This window comes from Scyliorhinus canicula, chromosome 5 (genome assembly GCF_902713615.1).
Source record: "Scyliorhinus canicula chromosome 5, sScyCan1.1, whole genome shotgun sequence".
Classification (NCBI taxonomy): domain Eukaryota; kingdom Metazoa; phylum Chordata; class Chondrichthyes; order Carcharhiniformes; family Scyliorhinidae; genus Scyliorhinus; species Scyliorhinus canicula.
The window spans coordinates 212,011,706-212,031,851 of NC_052150.1; the positions used below are offsets into that span (position 1 = coordinate 212,011,706).

General features: G+C 47.0%; 1 protein-coding gene across 8 annotated transcripts in view; it reads right to left on the minus strand.

Moving 5' to 3' along the window:
* Nucleotides 1-20,146, minus strand: part of galnt11 (UDP-N-acetyl-alpha-D-galactosamine:polypeptide N-acetylgalactosaminyltransferase 11 (GalNAc-T11)) — a 246,718-nt gene that overhangs the window by 31,892 nt on the left and 194,680 nt on the right. For all 8 annotated transcript variants that reach the window (XM_038798429.1, XM_038798428.1, XM_038798430.1 and 5 more), the window contains 2 exons: nt 15,393-15,642; nt 12,257-12,374 (listed from right to left, as the gene is read on the minus strand). In XM_038798429.1, the coding sequence (XP_038654357.1) occupies nt 12,257-12,374; nt 15,393-15,642 (368 nt within the window). The remainder of the gene's footprint in view (nt 1-12,256; nt 12,375-15,392; nt 15,643-20,146) is intronic.

Here is a 20,146-nt window from a genome sequence, read left to right on the forward strand (position 1 = left end):
GAAATAGATATGGGTGTTTGAAAGTTTATGTCCAGCTTGTAAAGTTCCCAATGAAGGGATCTATTTTGGAATACAGGAAAGCATCCCAAGAATAGTAGAAAATCAAGAGAGGAGCATCATAAAGTAATCGCATTCGCTGGAGAAAAAATACTGGGAAAACTAATGGAGCTAAAGACTGACACGTCCCCTGGACCTGATGGGTTTTAAAGGTAAAATCTGCACAGATAGTTAATGCATTGGCCGTGATCTTCCAAGATTCCCTAGATTCTGGAAAGATCCAAACAGCTTGAAAAACTGCAAATGTAATAGCTCTGTTCAAAAGAGAAAGACAGAAAGCAGGAAACTATAGGCCAGTTAGTCTGTCATTGGGGAAATGCTTGAATCCATTATTAAGGAGGTAGCAACAGGATATTTAGAAAATCATAATACAATCAGGCAGTGTCAGCATGGCTTTGTGAAAGGAAAGCCGCGTTTGAAACATTTATTGGAGTTATTTGAGGGTGTAATAAGCAGGATGGCTAAAGGGGAACCATTAGATGTAGTAGTGTATTTGGATTTACTAAAGGTATTTGAGAAGATGCCATGTAAAAGGTTATTACACAATGTAGGAGCGTTGGAAGTGATATATTAAATAGGGGGTTGACTAATTTACAGGAAATAAAGAGTTGGGATTAATTAGTCATCTTCATCTTGGCAAGCTGCAACAAATGGAGTGCTGCGTGGATAAAAAGGAAGATAGGAATTAAGAGCAGAAGTTGGCAATTCAGCCCTTCGAGCCTGCTTCGCCATTCAATCAGACCATGGCTGGACTTCCAATGGTGGCTATGAGGGAGTAAGTCGCACATTTGGTGGCTCTCGACCCGGTTGGACTTTTGGACCTTTTTCCCTGACTTTTTTGCACTCAGGCGCTGACTCCAGATATAGGTGTATGGAATTAAGAAGCAGAAAGAATAGTAAACAGTTGAAGAAGTGGGCAAACAAGGGCAGTGTAGAAGCTGCTGCTGAGGACAATATGGCTGATGTCTGGACCCCGGTGCAGACAGCCCAGCAAACAACGGAGCATCTGCTGAAGGTCATCCAAGAGGGCTTCACCGCGCTGAAAAGGGACAGTTTAGACCCAATCAAGAAATCAATCGAGCGCCTGGAGCTCAGGCTGGATGCCCAGGATAGGACGATCCAGGAGCTGAAGAAGGCGCTGGAGGAGCAAGAGGAGCAGCAAACAGTGGTGGAGGTAGAGATGGGGACACTAAAAGACCAACAAAAAAGGCTTTTGGAAAAGGTGGAGGACCTGGAAAATAGGTCCCGTCGGCAGAATTTGAGAATCGTTGGTCTTCCGGAGGGGGCTGAGGGAGAGGATGCTGCCGCGTATGTGGCATGCATGTTCCAGAAGCTGTTGGGGAATGATGTCTTCCTTCACCCGTTGGAGGTGGACAGGATGCACAGAGCGCTGGCGAGGCAGCCGTGAGCCCCGCCCCCGAGCGATGGTGGTCAGGTTCCACAGGTTCCTGGACAAGGAGCAGGTGCTACAGTGGGCCAAGCGCACGTGGAGCTGCAATTGGAACAATAGTGTCTTGCGCATCTACCAGGACCTGAGCGTGGAGGTGGCCAGAAGGAGGGCAGGCTACAGGCAAGTCAAAGAGATACTGTTTAAGAAGCAGGTGAAGTTTGGGCTGCTATACCGGCGAGCCATTGGGTCGTGCACGAGGATCGGCACCATTACTTGGAGGAGCCCGAGGACGCGATGGACTTCGCCAAGCGAGAGGGGCTGGTGCCGAACTGAGGACTTTTGGACTTAAGTTAAAAAGTTACTAAGCGATGTTTACACGTTTTTCTTGTGTCGTGTTCTTTTTTTCTTCTGTATTCGAGTTTTCGTTGGAAAAGAGGGAAGCACGGTAGGGCAGTACGGTAGCATGGTGGTTAGCATAAATGCTTCACAGCTCCAGGGTCCCAGGTTCGGTTCCCGGCTGGGTCACTGTCTGTGCGGAGTCTGCACGTCCTCCCCGTGTGTGCGTGGGTTTCCTCCGGGTGCTCCGGTTTCCTCTCACAGTCCAAAGATGTGCGGGTTAGGTGGATTGGCCATGCTAAATTGCCCGTAGTGTCCTAAAAAGTAAGGTTAAGGGGGGGGTTGTTTGGGTTACGGGTATAGGGTGGATACGTGGGTTTGAGTAGGGTGATCATGGCTCGGCACAACATCGAGGGCCGAAGGGCCTGTTCTGTGCTGTACTGTTCTATGTTCACGGTAGCATTGTGGATAGCACAATCGCTTCACAGCTCCAGGGTCCCAGGTTCGATTCTGGCTTGGGTCACTGTCTGTCGGAGTCTGCACATCCTCTCCGTGTGTGCCTGGGTTTCCTCCGGGTGCTCCGGTTTCCTCCCACAGTCCAAAGATGTGCAGGTTAAGTGGATTGGCCATGATAAATTGCCCTTAGAGTCCAAAATTGCCCTTAGTGTTGGGTGGGGTTACTGGGTTATGGGGATAGGGTGGAGGTGTTGACCTTGGGTAGGGTGCTCTTTTCAAGAGCCGGTGCAGACTCGATGGGCTGAATGGCCTCCTTCTGCACTGTAAATTCTATGATTCTATGATTAAGGTATTCGGTGCAGGGGGCTTTTTGTGTTCTGACCAGGGTGGTTGGAAGTGCCTATTACTTATTTTGTATTATTTGATTTGCACTAGCATTGTTTTTTTTTTCCCCCAGAGTAATTGCTCGAGGATGGCTGGTTTGGGGAAGTGGTGTTGATGGGTCATAGGGAATAACAGGTGGGAGGCTTGTTGGCGCCAGAGTCGAGAGTCACCAGGCAAGCTGGGTGAGCTGGTCTACGGAAGCCAGGTTGGGGGGGGGGGGGGGGGGGGGGAATGTATATAGCTAGTTTATGGCAGGGGTTAGGTTTCAGGGTGCTGTTGCTTTGGGGGGGGGGGGGGGTGTTAGGGGGAGGGAGGGGGAGGGGGTAGTTGATCTGCTGACGAGGGAAGGACTTGGGTTTGGTAACATGGAGGAGGTCAGAGGTGGGGGCTGCCAGAAGGCGGGCCAGGGCAAGCGCAACACAGGGGCTAGGGACGGCCCCAAGAAAGGAGATGGCTGATCGGCGAGGGGGGGGCACAAGGTGCCCCTCAGCCAGACTGATCACGTTAGAGGATTAAATGGGCCAGTAAAGAGGGCACGTGTGTTCGCGGATCTGAGACCACTGAAGGACGTAATAATGCTTCAGGAGACTCATCTGAAAGTAGCTGACCAGGTCAGATTAAGGAAGGGCTGGATTAGCCAGGTCTTCCACTCGGGGCTGGACAATAAAACCAGGGGGGGGGTCGCGATTTTGGTTAACAATTGGGTGCAATTTGAGGTGGGTAGCACAATCTCGGATGGGGGAGGTAGATTTGTTATGGTGAGTGGCAAGCTCGAAGGGATGAGGGTAGTTTTGGTCAATGTATATGCCCCAAATTGGGACGATGTGGGTTTTATTAAGAGACTGCTGGGGAAGATACCTGAGCTGGACTAGCACAGGCTGATTATGGGAGGTGATTTTAACACAGTCCTTGACCCCGGCCTAGACCGGTCATGTTCAACAATGGCTAAGGTGCAGGCAGTGGCAAAAGAACGGAGGGGGTTCATGGGGGGCGGGGGGGGGGGGGGGGGGGGGGGGGGGGGGGTGCTGATCCATGGAGGGCTAGTCGGCCGACGGGGAAGGAGTTTTCGTTCTATTCACATGTTTATAAGGTGTATTCCCGAATTGATTTTTTCATCATGAGCAGGGATTTGCTGGCGGGGGTGACAGACGTAGAATATTCGGCGAACGCTATTTCGGACCATGCTCCACACTGGATTGATCTGCAGGTTTGTAAGGAAAGTTTTCAGCGCCCTCAATGGATGCTAGAGGTCGGTCTGTTGGCAGACTAGGCGGTGTGTGAGAGGGTGAGGAAATGTATGCAAAACTACCTGCAAGTCAATGATACAGGGGAAGTCTCAGCTGCGGTGCTCTGGGAGACTCTGAAGGCAGTGGTGAGAGAGGAGCTGATCTCAATTCGAGCTCATAGGGACAGTACGGACAGGGCAGAAACGGACCGACTGGTGAAGGAGATTTTACAGATAGACAGGAGATATGCGGAGACCCCGAGTGTAGAGCTTTTAAGGGAACGACGAAGGCTACAGTCTGAATTTGTGGTGTTGTCCACAGGTAAGGCTGTGGAGCAGCTTAGGAAGGCGAGGGGTGCATTCTATGAGCATGGGGAGAAAGCCAGTAGAATGCTGGCATAGCAGCTGAGGAAGAGGGAAGCAGCCAGGGGCATAATGAAGGTAGTCGACGGGGGGGGGGGGGGGGGGGGGGGGAACTTGGTAGGGGGTCCGGCAGGGCTGAACAAGGTGTTCAGGGACTTCTATAGTCAGCTTTACACCTCGGAACCCCCTGCGGGGCCAAGGGGATGAGGCGCTTTCTGGATGGACTGACCTTCCCAAAAGTGGGTAGGGGTTGGTAGGCGGGCTGGGGGTCCCGATTAGGATCAAAGAAATATTGGGGCTTGAGGGACATGCAATCGGGTAAAGCCCCAGGGCCGGATGGGTATCCGGTGGAGTTTTATAAAAAGTTCTCTGAGATAGTGGGGCCGGTACTGGTTAGGGTTTTTAATGAGGCAAGTGACAGAGGCCACCGTCTCCCAGATATTGAAACGGGACCAAGACCCGGAGGCATGTGGGTCCTATAGGCCGATCTCTCGGCTCAATGTAGATGCAAAAATACTGGTCAAGATCTTGGCTGCTAGGATTGAGGACTGTGTGCCAGACGTTATTATGGAAGATCAAACCGGGTTCGTCAAGGGCAGGCAGTTGGTGGCCAACCTAAGAAGGCTGCTGAATGTGATCATGATGCCCCCGGAGAGTAGGGGGGTAGAGGTAGTTGTGGCAGTAGATGCCGAGAAGACTTTCGACCAGGTTGAGTGGGACTATTTATGGGAGGTGCTGGGATGATTTGTGTTCGGGGAGGGCTTTATCAACTGGGTCAGGCTGTTGTACCAGTGTAAGGACGAATAGGACGACGTCTGACTATTTTAGACTGTACCGAGGGACAAGGCAGGGGTGCCCCCTCTACGCCTACGATCTGCTCTTATAAATCACGGATCCAGTGGCTAGGATGGATGAAATCATGGGAATCCTGAGGGAATTCGGCCAGTTCTCGGGGTATAAACTGAACATGGCAAAAAGTGAGTTGTTTGTAGTCCAGGCGAGGGGCTAGCAGGGTCGGCTGAGGGGGCAGCCATTTAGGTTAGTAGGGGACAGTTTTAGCTACTTAGGGATACAGGTCAATAAAATGATTATGGGATTTGTGTGGGCGGTAAAGTCCCCGCGGGTGAGGAGATTGGCAGATGAGTATAATGTGAGAAAATGTGAGGTAATTTACTTTAGTCGGAGGAATAGAAAAGCAGAATATTACTTAAATGGAAGAGAGATGCAGGATGCTGGGGTGGGATTTGGTTCTCAGAGGTTAGCATGCAGGTACAGCAAGTAATTAAGAAGACAAACAGAATGTTGGCTTTTATTGCAAGGGGGATGGAGCATAAAAGTAGGAAAGTCTTGCTACAACTATACATGTGAGACTGACCAGGCGCACAGTGTACAATATTGGTCTCCTTACCTGGAAGCAATTCAGAGAAAGCTTACTAGGCTTATTCCTGGGATGAAGGAGTTGACTTACAAGGAAAGATAGAACAGATCTTGAAACAATATGTAAGTCGTCCAATCAGGGAAGGGGCCTAACTGGACATGGAGACAGAGAGTTGGGGGAAATGGTCTTTTTCTGGATGGTAAGATGTAACTAGTGGGGTGTGTAGCCACCTGAGTTGGCCACTTCCCCACACAAAATGGAGAAATGCAAAGACAGCAGGGAAATTGGACAATCCTAGAGAAACAAGCAGTTTGCAGACTTTTCCTGTGTATTCTGCCTGCAAAGAAAGCAGACAGCACTGAAACCAGCAGTTATGCATATTGATGAGCAATCCCCGGGAACAATAGCTACAACGATTAGCTACATTTAAGACACTCAATAGCAAGTCAGACTCCTCGGTGCCAACGGAAGTCCAAAACAAAGGAGACAAACAAGCCAGGAAGAACCGCCCAGTGATCGAGAAACGGCCCCAGTATTGGGGAATTCAAACCAATCGATTGGTATGGGATCCAATCGATTGGAAGTAAGCTCGGGGTCCGCCCAAAAGGACACGAAGCCCCTGTGACCTATAAAAGACAGGTCCCAAGTTCAGTTCGCTCTCTTAGCCGGCCCTCCCAGCAGAACACCTTAGCAGCTCTCGAAGAACTTGACCGTAAAGAGAGGCCTGGCCGATTGCTGCACCACCAAGTAAGTGTCATACAACGCACGCTACGAGATAGACACTCCTGACCCCTTAGTCCATACCAGCTGGAAGCCTGCAGATCCAGTACAGAGCAAGAGGCCATTGTTCCCTGATCCGGCGGGTTCCCTTATCCAGATAAGTATTGGCCTATTAGTGGTAGGAATAGTTTAGTCTTTTAGTATTATATGCATGAGTAGCAAATAACTGTATTAATAAACGTGTCTTGTTTTGAACCTTACTAATTGGTGTATTGAGTCATTGATCTGAACTTGAACCTCGTGGTGGTATCATAAGGATACCTGGCGACTCTAGAGCTAAGTAATAAAACAGAGCCAATTGAGTGCAAAGCGCACTCACCAGAACGAGCAACAAATGCCACAGGATTCGATCCTTGGGCCTCAGCTATTTACAATCTATATTAACGACTTGGATTCAGGGATAGTAGGTTCTATAGCCAAATTTGCAGATGACACAAAAATAATTCAGCAAGTTGCAATGAGGAAATAAGAACCTTACAAATGGTTATAGAGAGGTTAGGAGAGTGGGCCAAAATGTGGCAAATGGAGTCGAAGTGTGAGATCATGCACTTTGTTCGAAAAAATGGAAGGCAACTTATTATCTAAATGGAGAGAACGTTCAGGGTGCCCCGATGGAGAGGGATCTAGATGTCCTCGGGTATGAGTCACAGAAAACTAGCATGGAGGTGCAGCATGTAATAAGGAAAGCAAATGGAATATTGGTGTTTATAGCAAAAGGATTGAGTATAAAGGTAAGGAAGTGTTGTTGCAACTATACAAGGCATCGGTGAGACCGCACCTGGAGCATTGGTCCCCTTATTTCAAAAAGATGAAGTGGCATTGCAGACAGTTCAAAGGAGGTTCACTAGATAAGATTCCAGAGATGAGGAGATATTGAACAGTTTAAGCATATACTCCCTAGGGTTTAGAAGAATGAGGGGAGATCAACTGAGGTATACAAGATGCTAAAAGGTATGGATAAAGTAGACATGGAGCACTTGCTTCCTCTTGTGGGGCATTCTAAAATGAGAGGTCATAATCTTAGAATAAGAGGCAGCAAATTTAAAACAGATTTGAGGAGAAACTACTTCTCCCATAGGGTTGTGAATCTGTGGAATTTGCTACCTCAGAGTGCAGTGGATGCAGGGACAGTGAGTAAATTTAAGGAGGTGTTAGACAGATTTTTAATTGCTAATGAGTTGAAGGGTTATGGAGAATGATCAGGACAGTGGATTTAAGGCCGTGATGGGATCAGCCATGATCACATTGAGGGTGCTGGGCTCGGGAGGCTAAATTGCCGACTCCCGTTCCTAGTTCATGTGTTCTAGGGAGGAGATGCTCTGGCTGATTTCGCAATCCAGCTCTTGGTCTGGAACACTGTAGGTAACAGATGAGGAATGTATTAGCCATGATCGAATGGCGAGCAGACTCGGTGGGCCAAATGGCCACATTCTGCTCCTGTATCTTATATCTGGTATTTGGGAATGAGCCCGGACAGGTGGTTGAAGTTTCAGTATGGGAGCATTTCAGGAATAGTGACCATAATTCCTTAAGTTTTAAGGTACTTGTGGATAAGGATAAGAGTAGTCCTCGGGTGAAGGTCCAAATTGAGGGAAGACTAATTACAGCAATATTAGGCAGGAACTGAAGAATTTAAATTACGGGTGGCTGTTTGAGGGTAAGTCAACATCTGACATGTGGGAGTCTTTCAAATGTCAGTTGATTAAATTTCAGGACCGGCATGATCCTGTGAAAATGAAGAATAAGCATGGCAAGTTTTGGGGAAACTTGGATAACGAGGGATATTGTGAGTCTAGTCAAAAAGAAAAAGGAAGCATTTGTGAGTTCTAGAAGGCAAAGAGAATAGACAAAGCCCTTGAAGAATATAAATAAAGTAGGAAGGAACTTAAGCAAGGAGTCAGGAAGGCAAAAGGGGTGATGAAAAGTCCTTGGCAACCAGGATTAAGGAGAATCCCAAGGCATTTTGTACATAAAGAGAAAGAGGGTAGCCAGAGAAAGGGCTGGCCCACTCAAGTACAGAGGAGGGAATCTATGCGTAGAGCCAGAGGAAATGGGCGAGGTACTAAATGAGTACTCTGCATCAGTATTCACCAAAGAGAAGGACTTGGTAGATGCTGAATCTAGGGATGTCTCCTGCTCTACCGCTACATCTAGGTGTATTGCCCCAGGAGGCACATCAGAGGTGGAGGTAACCTGCTGCTTCTCGGCCCTGTGGTCTTTGATGCCCTTGGCAGGCATTCTCTGGGGGGCCTGGAACCAGCGTGTCCCGACCAACTTACTGGCATCACTGTGCCACCCTGTTCTGCCTGTTGACCTTTAGATGTGCTTTAGAGGAGGGGATTTGGGTGAGTTGGAGACTGTCTCTGTCTCCCTGGTGGCGGGCACTGGGTTGGCCTCCAGTATTTCCTCCTCCCACATGGTGCCCATAGGTCCATGAGAGTCTCCATGGGATGGAGAGGCAGCTGAGTGAGCTCCAGAGCCTCTGCACCATCTGGCTCTGCCGGTCCTGATGCCTCCCCATTGTCTGCACCATGGTAATGAAGAACTCGGCGATCCTCCTCTGTGACTGGGGCATGCTCTGAAGATCCTCGGCAATGTCCATCTGCCTCTGGGACACATCCCTTAGCGACTGGGACATGATCTTGAGGCTCTCAGCATGGTCAACTCTGACTGAGCCACGCCTTGACCACCACCACTCATGACACTGACCTCATGCTGCAGGTTTTCCACTATGGTTGCCACTCTAGCAGTGTTGACCTCGGTGCCAAGCATTGCTGGCGTTATGTCCTGCACCCGTAGCCTTTGGGACTTCTCCAAACGGCTATGCACTCGGCGGAGTATCACTGACATCCTCCCACTGAATCTCACAGCTATGCCCTAGAGTCTGCATCAGCTCCGGGATAACCTTGCTCAGAGGCTCAGCATCTGACTGGGGCTTAGGTCCCCGACTGCTGACTCCCTTGGATGCATCAACAACTTTGTGGTGCTCTCAGATTGTGCCCAGACGCCTGTCCACTAATGTCACCACTGAGGTGTGTGTCTCTGCGCTGGTGAAGGGTGACGGCTCGATGGTGGTCTCCTGAGAGCTCCCATCCAAGATGTTCTCTTGGGTGGCTGGGGCAGGGCGACCCTTGATAGTCCAGCTCCATCAGGCAGAGCTCCTGTGAGAGTATTGTTATGGGCCAGGCTTTAGAAAACACCAAAGTATATTATGGAGTTCACCTGGCCTATAACTGTTTATTGATTTTGGTTACGATGAGCACAAGATCTGCCTTTCAGGTGTTATTCAACAGAGTTCTTAGGCGCTTTTAATTTTAAAAAACAGGCTTTATTCTAAGAATTTAGTTAACATTTGTATAAACAGACACAGCAAGAACTTTTAGCAATTACAAACATAAAGACCCCACACAGCTACAGTAATTTATGTATAACCCTTAATGAATTCCCCCTTAACTGTTCCAATTCAATAACAAAATGCAAGTAAAACTAGAAACCCCTTTTCAAAGTGTCCCAGCACAGGGCACTCTTACTGGAATAAGACGTGTTAGTGATACTCTGTTCCCCTTCTCAAACAGCAGGCTTGAATTCCTTCCGGAAAGCAGTTATCTCTTTTAAGTTGTCAAGCAGTCTGGAAACAGCTTTTAAAATGAAGGTAGAGAACCACTTCTTTCAACCTGTGCAGTTCAAACCAGTCCATACTCAAAGCGAAAGTAAAAACTCAGAGCCACAACACAGCTCCATCCACACAATGACATCCACTGAAGCCATGTGATAAGACAAAAACATTTCTTAAAGAGACTTTCCTATGACAGAATGGACATGTGATCAGTGAGAGGGAAGGATCATTCTGCCTGGCACAAACAAATCAGTTGAAACCTGTCATCTTGGTGAAGGGTCAGTGGATCATCACCTCTGCGGCGCAAGCCAACCTCGTTGTTAGTACTGCTCTCTCTTCGACTATCCCCGCGATCTCCAGGGCCTATTTCTCAGAGGTAAGGGCTCTGATATCTGTAACTCCACCGCCCATCTGGGCCCTTTACCGCCTGTTTTGGGCCAACTTCGCCTCCAGAGATGGGGCATTATGACGCATGGTTGATGATTCAGGGGGTCTATGGCAGGTGACATGCGTGATCATCGCTTCTGGGCATGGAGGGGTTATGCTGGTGAGTGCTGGGGCACAAATGCGATGATATGTGGGAAGGGAGGGGGGGAAGATGCCAGTCGCCAACTTGTGAGGGAGGTGGTTGAAGTAAGGGGCTGGCAGGCGGTTCTGATGCCACGGGATCGGTGTTAACTTGCCCTTAGGGCCCCGTGGAGGTCATTGATCTTCTTCCGACATTGTACAGCGGTCCTCGGTCATGCTGCCCGAACTGAAAGCCGCTGCCAGTACCGCCCAGGCGACATTGACGGCCCTACAGTCCCAATCGTGGAACAGGGGATCCCCTCTCACTTCCATGGTGTCCAGAATGCATGGCCAGGTCGGCATCCCTGAAGCGTGGAGCAGGTCTATGTGGTGCCATGGTCATGTGCTGCCTGGGAGATTTGGAGGGCGCATTAATGAGAAGCTCCCCTTTGTTCGTCTGTGTTTCCAACGAGTCAACTGGAGGGATAGCCAATTATGTATCAGAATTTACAGTGCATAAGGAGGCCATTCGGCCCATCGAGCCTGCACCGGCTCTTGGAAAGAGCACCCTACCCAAGGTCAACACCTCCACCCTATCCCCATAACACAGTAACCCCACCCAATTTTGGACACTAAGGGGAATTTATCATGGCCAATCCACCTAACCTGCACATCTTTGGACTGTGGGAGGAAACCGGAGCACCCGGAGGAAACCCACGCACACACGGGGAGGATGTGCAGACTCCGCACAGACAGTGACCCAAGCCGGAATCGAACCTGGGACCCTGGAGCTGTGAAGCGATTGTGCTATCCACAATGCTACCGTGCTGCCGATGCTGTGAAGCACGTAGGGTACAATTTCCGGCATTAAGTGCCATTAAATAGGGGCCGTGGTCTTGCCAGCACTGCTGTCAGGAAGCACCCAAGGAGTCTCGCCCGTGTGACACTTAGAACGTTTTGCATTAAATCGCGCCCTATATGTCGAGAATTTTGCCCCTTTAGGTTTTGCTCTTTAAATTCCTCCACATTTCCACCTCATCATTACTTTTAAAGGTCCCCCCCCCCCCCCCCCACCCCCCCCTTATTGCTGCCCTTTAAATGATTATAGAATAGAATCAGAGAATCGAATTTCGACAATACAGTACAGAAGGAAGCCATTCGGCCCATCGGCCTTTGGAAAGAGTACCCTGCCGAGGGCCACGCCCCAACCCTCTCCCCGTAACCCCACCTAACCTTTTGGACACTGAGGGGTAATTTAACATGGCACTTAATTCAGCAGGCCTACCCTAAAAGAGGCAATGTGGGGCTCTTGCCACTTTCCAGTTGTTAGAGGGAGGGGGTTGCAGGATGAAATGAAATGAAAATGAAATGAAAATCGCTTATTGTCACGAGTAGGCTTCAATGAAGTTATTATGAAAAGCCTCTAGTCGCCACATTCCGGCACCTGTTCGGGGAGTCTGGTACGGGAATTGAACCGTGCTGCTAGCCTGCCTTGGTCTGCTTTCAAAGCCAGCGATTTAGCCCAGTGTGCTAAACAGCCCCAACAGGATTGGGGGGGCAGTGTCCAGTCACCCCCATTTAATACCGCACCAGGTTAACTAGGTAGCTGAATGAAAGATGAATCAGAAGGCGATAAATGGAAACATTTCCTGTGTCCTGTGAACAAGGACCGACAGCCTGCTTCCATATTGTAATTTCTATTTAATTCTGTGTAGGTTCGTTTTCAATTGAAAGGGGAAATTCATACAACTCAAACAGCATTACCCTAAACGAAAGTTCCAGATTTTCTCCTCCCCAAATATCCATACCACTGTCGTACTGCCCAAGGTCGTTAAAGTAATTTCTGTTCATTGCAAATAGTCCCCCTGCCATTGTAGGTGACCTGATGAGAGGACAGAAGAATAAAAGAAGAAACACTTGTTAATGCAACAATAAACCACTGCTGCAGATCTAAGCAAAATCATTTAGGTGTTTCATACGTTGCGTCTCCTCATAAGGCAAAATTAATGATATGATTTGAAACATGATTCCCTCCCATTCTCAAGGGTCTGAGGAGTTATGGAATTCACAATTTTAAAATAAAGAGAACCAAAACCATAAATGTGACAAAAAATGAGGTGTTTTTACTTTGTGTTAACCTAAGGCTGTTAAATCCAGTTGTGTTGTGTTATCAATCAAGGACCTGCCTTCTCAATGCCGGGCCCCTTGATCAGGCATCGAGTGCCTTTAACTGAGGGATGCCCGCCCCTCACTGGAGCCTGCAGGCAACCCCGCGCGGGGTTGTTTTTGTAACTGCTGGGTTAATAAAATTATTTTGGTCCAATGTATTTTCAGTTATATTCTAGGGAGAGAAAACGTGTGCATTGACAGGGGTAGAGAGCTGCAGCAGGATAAACTGATGGGAAAGAAGGAGAGGACCAACATATTCCGGGGAGTATGAACAAAAGAGAGTACTAGACATTTAATCATACAATTGTAGCATAGGCATAAGAGGAATTATACCAATGGTTTACAGGTGAAAGCAAATTATGGGGCATGGTGGACTGAGGCAAAGAGTTGTAAGACTTTACAAGTGGACAGATTGACAGAGAAGCAGCAGTTGCAGTTCAGCAATTTAGTATACCATGAAGGGCTTTCATACCAAGTTCTAGAAAGAAATAAAGTTTTATTACAATAACTATAATTGACACGGCACAAAAGATCCCAGTCAGGTCTCTCCTCCGTACCCAAATTGGCCACCTTTATACAAAAGTTTAGCTTTACACGGCTTAGGGTTCCCTACCCATTTAACGGGGAAGCTTGTATTCAGCGAGGTTCACGGGGAGTTTAATCATTGCCACTTCGTATGTCCCGTGCAGGTTATGCCAAGGAAGAAATTAAAGTGAAACAATTTGAGAAAACTGTAGAAACTCTAGTCTAAATTGTAAATGTTTTTAACATAGTAAAGGAACACGTAAATTCAGGGGTATGAGTGCATAGACTTTGGGGATGAGAGGAGCAATATCTTAAGATAGCTGGAAAAAGACCGGGGGTTGTACGAGAAATATTTTTACACAATGTGTTACTGTGATCTGGAATGTATTTCCTTACAGAACGGTAGAAGCAGAATCAATATTAATTTTCAAATGGAATTGGGTATACTTAAAAAAGAAAGCTTTGTAGGCCTATGGGGGAAAAAGAGCAGGAACGAGTGGGATTAATTGGACAGCTCTTCCAAAGAGCTGGCACAGGCATGATTGGCCAACTGTCTCCTTATGTTAAAATCACATTGTCATAGACTCAAATGATGAGAACAAAGAAGAAAGAAAAGTACAGCACAGGAACAGGCCCTTCAGCTCTCCAAGCCTACACCGACCATGCTTCCTGTCTAACCTAAAACCTTCTACACTTCCAGGGTCCGTATCCTTCTTCCCATCCTCTTAATGTATTTGTCAAGATGCCCCTTAAACATCACTATTATACATGCTTCCACCACCTCCCCCGGCAGCGAGTTCCAGGCACCCACTACCCTCGGTGTAAAAAAACTTCTCTCACACATCTCCTCTAAACTTTGCCCCTCGCATCTTAAACCTGTGTCCCCTAGTAATTACCTCTTCCACCCTGGGAAAAAGCTTCGGACTGTCCACGCCCCTCATAATTTTGTAGATTCTAACAGGTTTCCCTCAACCTCTGCTCGTTCCAGTGAGAACAAACCGAGTTTATCCAACCTCTCCTCATAGCTAATGCCCTCCATATCAGGCAACATCCTGGTAAACCTCTTCGTACCCACTCCAAAGCCTCCACATCCTCCTGGCAGTGTGGCGACCACAATTGAACACATACCAAGTGTGGCCTAACTAAGTTTCAACATACAGCTGCAACATGACTTGTCAATTTTTAAACTCAATGCTCTGGCTGATGAAGGCAAGCATGCCATCTGCCTTCTTGACACTTTCTCCACCTGCATTGCCACTTTCAGTGACCTGTGGACCTGTACACCCAGATCCCTCTGCCTGCCAATACTCTTAAGGGTTCTGCCATTTACTGTATATTTCCCACCTGCATTAGACCTTCCAAAATGCATTACCTCACATTTGTCCATATTAATCTCCATCTGCCATCTCTCCGCCCAAGTCTTCGAACTGATCCATATCCTGCTGTATCCTCATCACTATCCGTAATTTGACCAATCTTTGTGTAGTCCGCAAACTTATTAACCAGACCAGTTACATTTTCCTTCAAATCATTTCTATGTAATACAAACAGCAAAGGTCCCAGCACTGATCCCTACGGAACACCACTAATCAGTCCTCCATTCAGAAAAGCACCCTTCCACTGCTACCCTCTGTCTTCTATGACTGAGCCAGTTCTGTATCCAACTTGCCAGCTCACCTCTCATCCCGTGTGACTTCACCTTCTCTACCAGTCTGCCATGAGGGTCCTTGTCAAAGGCCTTACTGAAGTCCATATAGATAACATCCACTGCCCTACCTTCATCTATCATCTTCGTCATTCCTCGAAAAACACGATAAAGTTAGTGAGACATGACCGCGCCTTCACCAAACCATGCTGCCTCTCACAATTATGTCCACTTGCTTCCAAATGGGAGGAAATCCTGTCTCCAAGAATCCTTTGCAATAATTTCATTACCACTGACATAAAGCTCACTCACCGGCCTGTAATAAGGAATAACATTAGCTATTCTCCAGTCCTCTGGGACCTACCCTGTAGCCAGTGAGGATACATAGATTCCTGTCGAGGCCCCATGCAATTTCCTCCCTTGCCTCCCTCAGTATTCTGGGGTGGATCCCATCAGGCCCTGGGGACGTATCTACCTTAGCAGGTCAGCTAATTGCTGCTTGAGTAAAGTAAAATTATAGCTCTTGCATATTGAAGTTTTAAGAAAGTATTGGGTTACTACTTGATTGCTGCAGTCGGTCCTTCTGGTCCATTCAGCATTGACGCAGGTACTGGATCCCACTTGAAATGCAGACCCCAGTTAAATCCACCCCTCACAATTGGGGAAGAACTGTAGATTAGTGTGTCAGCATTAATGATGTCAATCACTGGGCACACCACTGTCTTGCGATCCTGCTTAATTGAAGCCAAAAGCGGTTGAAGCCACATCTCATTCACCTCACAGTGACTATCAAGAAACACCAGTGCATCGCCTGTGGAAGAGAAATGCTAAAAATTAGGTTAGAGAACTGATCTCTGCTATTAAGATCCTCTGGTTTTCACACCAAAGATATGCCTCACTTGCTAATTTAATAACCAAAACTTTTTAAGTTATTGGAACTTCATTAAAAAAACACCAGTTAGGTCACAAATTAATCTTTGGAAGTGTTGATGGAGTTAGTTCACAGAGGTAAATGGGGGTCATGCAGATTCCTGTGGCACCGTAGGCAGGCAGGAGAGAAAAAGAGAACATTGAGGGTAATTTTCAACTTTGCTGCCTGGGCAATAATCTGTCGGAGAGGGTTGTCGAACTCAGTTAACATTCTTTGCAATAATGGGAAGCAAACTGGGTGGGTTATGCAACAGGGTGATCCCCATTTGCCCAGTTACCACTGAGGCACCAAAGTTGAAAAGGACCCTAGTATCCTAGTTACATATACAGTTGTGAAGCTGAGGTTTGCACAGATACAAGGAATGAAGAGTCTGTAAAATCTTCATACATTTGCACACCAGGAAACTGTTTCATCAGAATACTGCTGGAGGATCTCCCAATGTGATCACTGTTGAAATAGAAAGCATCCTTTCGGGCTGCATCACAGCCTGATATGGCAACTGCTCGGCCCAGGACCGCAAGAAACTTCAGAGAGTCATGATTACCGCCCAGTCTATCACACGGACCTGCCTCCCATCCATTGACTCCATCTACACCTCCCGCTGCCCGGGGAAAGCGGGCAGCATAATCAAAGATCTCTCCCATCCGGCTTACTCACTCTTCCAACTTCTTCCATCGGGCAGGAGATACAGAAGTCTGAGAACACGCACGAACAGACTCAAAAACAGCTTCTTCCCCATTGTTACCAGACTCCTAAATGACCCTCTTATGGACTGACCTCATTAACACTACACCCTGTATGCTTCATCCGATGCCAGTGCTTATGTAGTTTCATTGTATATCTTGTGTTGCCCTATTATATATTTTCTTTTATTCCCTTTTCTTCCCATGTACTTAATGATCTGTTGAGCTGCTCGCAGAAAAATACTTTTCACTGTACCTCGGTACACGTGACAATAAACAAATCCAAATCCAAGTAAACAGTTTCTCACCTGGCCTTGATGTTGTTTCTGACTGAATTATTTCTCTACTTGCTTTTACGTTGTTCAGAATGTTTCTTTTTTGTGCATCACTCGGACTCTTGATCTTCCCCACTCATAGTAGGGCTCACCAGACCATCTCCACCTATCATCCCACGTTATATCACTCCTGCATCTCTAACCTCTTTGGTCCATCACTTCCTCCCACTCCCCAGTCACCCCACCATTTTTCTAACTGTCACACTATCCCATCTCTCAAATTGACAATCCTCTTTCCTCCCTCTGTGACTGATCTCCTTGTTCCGTTTGACACACCAATGGTTCACTGTGACTAACCCGATGTATAACATTTCTTGGATGAGCGCAGGACCACCATACCGCCAAACATTTCCAGCCTGGTATGTTAGATTATCTAGTCATTATTAACCTGTTGCTTTTGTGACCTTGCTATGCACAAACTGGCTGCTAACCTGCTCAACCTTTCCTAGATTTCAACAGTAGGTCCACTTCAAAGAGACTTAATTGGTTGTAAAGCACTCTGGCATATCCCAAGGTCATGAAAGATGAATTCTTTCTTAAGGATCTTGCTTTAAAGTGCTTCGAGTACTAAAACATTTTGAGAATTCTAAGGGCTTTAAGGAATGGTGAATGAGAGTTAGCAGGCAAATTAAGCAAGGCCAACCCACTGAAAGCAGGATAGTAGAGTCTGAGCGCAAAGGCACAGTTGGCCATTGGACATTGTCCCATGAGTAGAAATGGCGAGGGTAGTAGGTTGTGCGTCTAAGAGCAATATCCAAGATCTGCCAAACCCAGAACAGCAGGATGTGCAACTGATGGCTGTGGCCTCCAATGCCAGTGATCCAAAATTGGGATTTAGATAATATGAAGCAGCAAATGTATTTTATATGCAAGAATTTTAATGCATTGTAATTATATGGATGTGATATACAATATAAATGGTGCTCCATATTCTACAATAGTCTGAATAAACTAAAAGCATGAGGAATGTGTCTAAGATTCCAGTGCAGCAATAAAAAACAAGAAAGTTGTATATTTAGCCATGCCCCAAATCTCTTCTCACCAAGAAACTTTAAGTCACAATTTAATATAAGGAACAAACAAAAGAAAGAACGTGCATTTGTCCAGCATTAGTAACCACATAAGGGTGCCTCAAAATGCTTCTTAACCAATGATAAACTATAGTCAATGTTTTAATTTGGGAGAAACACAACAGCCAACGTGCACACATCAGCTCCCACAAATAATAATGATAAATGACAAGATCATAGGTTGTTTCAGTGATGTTGGTAGGAGAATTACCCAGCTCCTCTTCAAATAGTTTCACACTACCCTGGAGGACAGTTTACATGCTTCTTCCGAAAGGCGGCATCTCCAAAAGAACAAAACGTTTTTTTGGTAGAATACTCCCTCAGTGCTACACTGAAGTGCAGCCTGGATTGAATGTGCAAGTCTCGGGAATGTCCTTCTGACTCCAAGGTGAGTATGCTACTACTGAGCCAAGTCTGACACCGATGACACCCTAAAATAGATCATTTTGGAGGATCATAAGAAATAGGAGCAGGGGTAGGCCATTCAGCCCATCGATTCTGCTCCATCATTCGATAAGATCCTGGCTGATCTGATTGTGGTCATAACTCCACTTTCCTGCCGGTTTCCAATAACCTTCGATTCCCTTGTCAATCAAAAATCCCATGCCAATCAAAAATCTGTCCAACTCAGTCCAATCGCCCACCCTCCACTGCTCTCTGTGGACAATAAGTCAAAGGACTCCCAACCTGAGGGTCTCATCTCCACCTTAAATGGCATATCTCTTATTTTTAAACTATGCCCCGTAATTCAAGATTCCTCCATAAGAGGAATCCTTCTTGTCAGCATCTACCCTGTCAAGCCCCCTCAGAATTGTATGTTTCAAAAAGATCATCTTTCATTCTTCCAAACTCTAATGATTTTGATTTGATTTATTGTCACATGTACCCCAAAGTACAGTGAAAAGTATTTTTCCGCGGCCGAGTGTATATACACAGTACGTACCGGGGGGGGGGGGGGGGGGGGGGGGGGGGTCGTTGAGGAGTCTAGTAGCGGTGGGGAAGAAGCTGTTCCTATGTTTAAATGTGCGGGTGGGTCTTCAGACTTCTGTACCTCCTGCCTGATGGAAGTGTCTGGAGGAAGGCAATGCCTGGGTGGGAGGGGTCTCTGCAGTCTGCCTTCCTGAGACAGCGGGAGGTGTATACAGAATGAGGATAATCTCAACCTACTCAACCTTTTTTCAAAAGACACACCCTTCTTGCTAGAAATCAAACTAGTGAACCTGCTCTGAAAATTCCAAAGCAAGTATATTCCTCCTTCAGGAAGGAGATCTGGGCAGTGCACTAAAATAAAGATTATTATAAAAGGTGTGGTCTCACCAATGGGCTGCACAGCTGCTGGAAGACTTCCCCACTTCTATACTCTATCCTCCTTGCAATAAAGGCCAACATTGCATTTGTTTTCCTAATCATTTGCTGTATCTACATGCTAACTTTCTGTGATTCATGTACAAGAACACCAAGATCCCTCTAAACTGCAACATTCTGTTTTTGATTTTTAATTAAGGAGCAATTTAGCATGGCCCATCCATCTACCCTGAACATCTTTGGGTTGTGGGGGCGAGACCCACGCAGACACGGGGAGAAAGTCTCTTTCCATTTAAATAATATTATGCTGTTCTATTTTTAGTGACCAACCTCACATTTTCCAATTATACTTATCTGGCAATTGTTTGCCCACTCAATCAATTTATCAATGGTCCGTTGCAGACTCCTCATATTCTCCTCGCAACTTGCTTTCCTACTTCTCTGCACAGAAAATTTGGCTCCAATATGTTCTGTCCCTTCATCCAAGTCATTCATCTGGATTGCAAAAGAGGCCCAAGCACTAATCCCTGTGGCACTCCACCAGTTACATTTGCCAAATTGAACGTGACCCATTTAACACAACTTTTGGTTTCTTGTTCAGTAGCCAATCCTCTTTCCAGGCTAATACATTACACCAAAACCATTAGTTCTTATCTTCTACAGCACCTTTCATGTTGCACTTAATCAAATGCTTCTGGAAAATCCAAATACATCTACAGGTGAGTGGTTCCCCTTAACCACCCTGCTGGTTATATCCTCAAATCCGTGACTTCCGGTAGAGGCCATGACCAGCTAGGTCGCACACACGGCAGCTCCCGCCGGGACCGGGATTTCGGGCCGTTTAACGGAGCGGCGGCGGCACTTGCAGGGTGGGTACTGGCGTGGGAACGGACGCTGGAGAGGTTCCCCTTGGTGCTGAATGGAGGTAACCAGGAGCGGGGCCGTAAAACGTGCAATTGCGGGGAGGAAGACAGAGTGGGCCTGGGAAGAC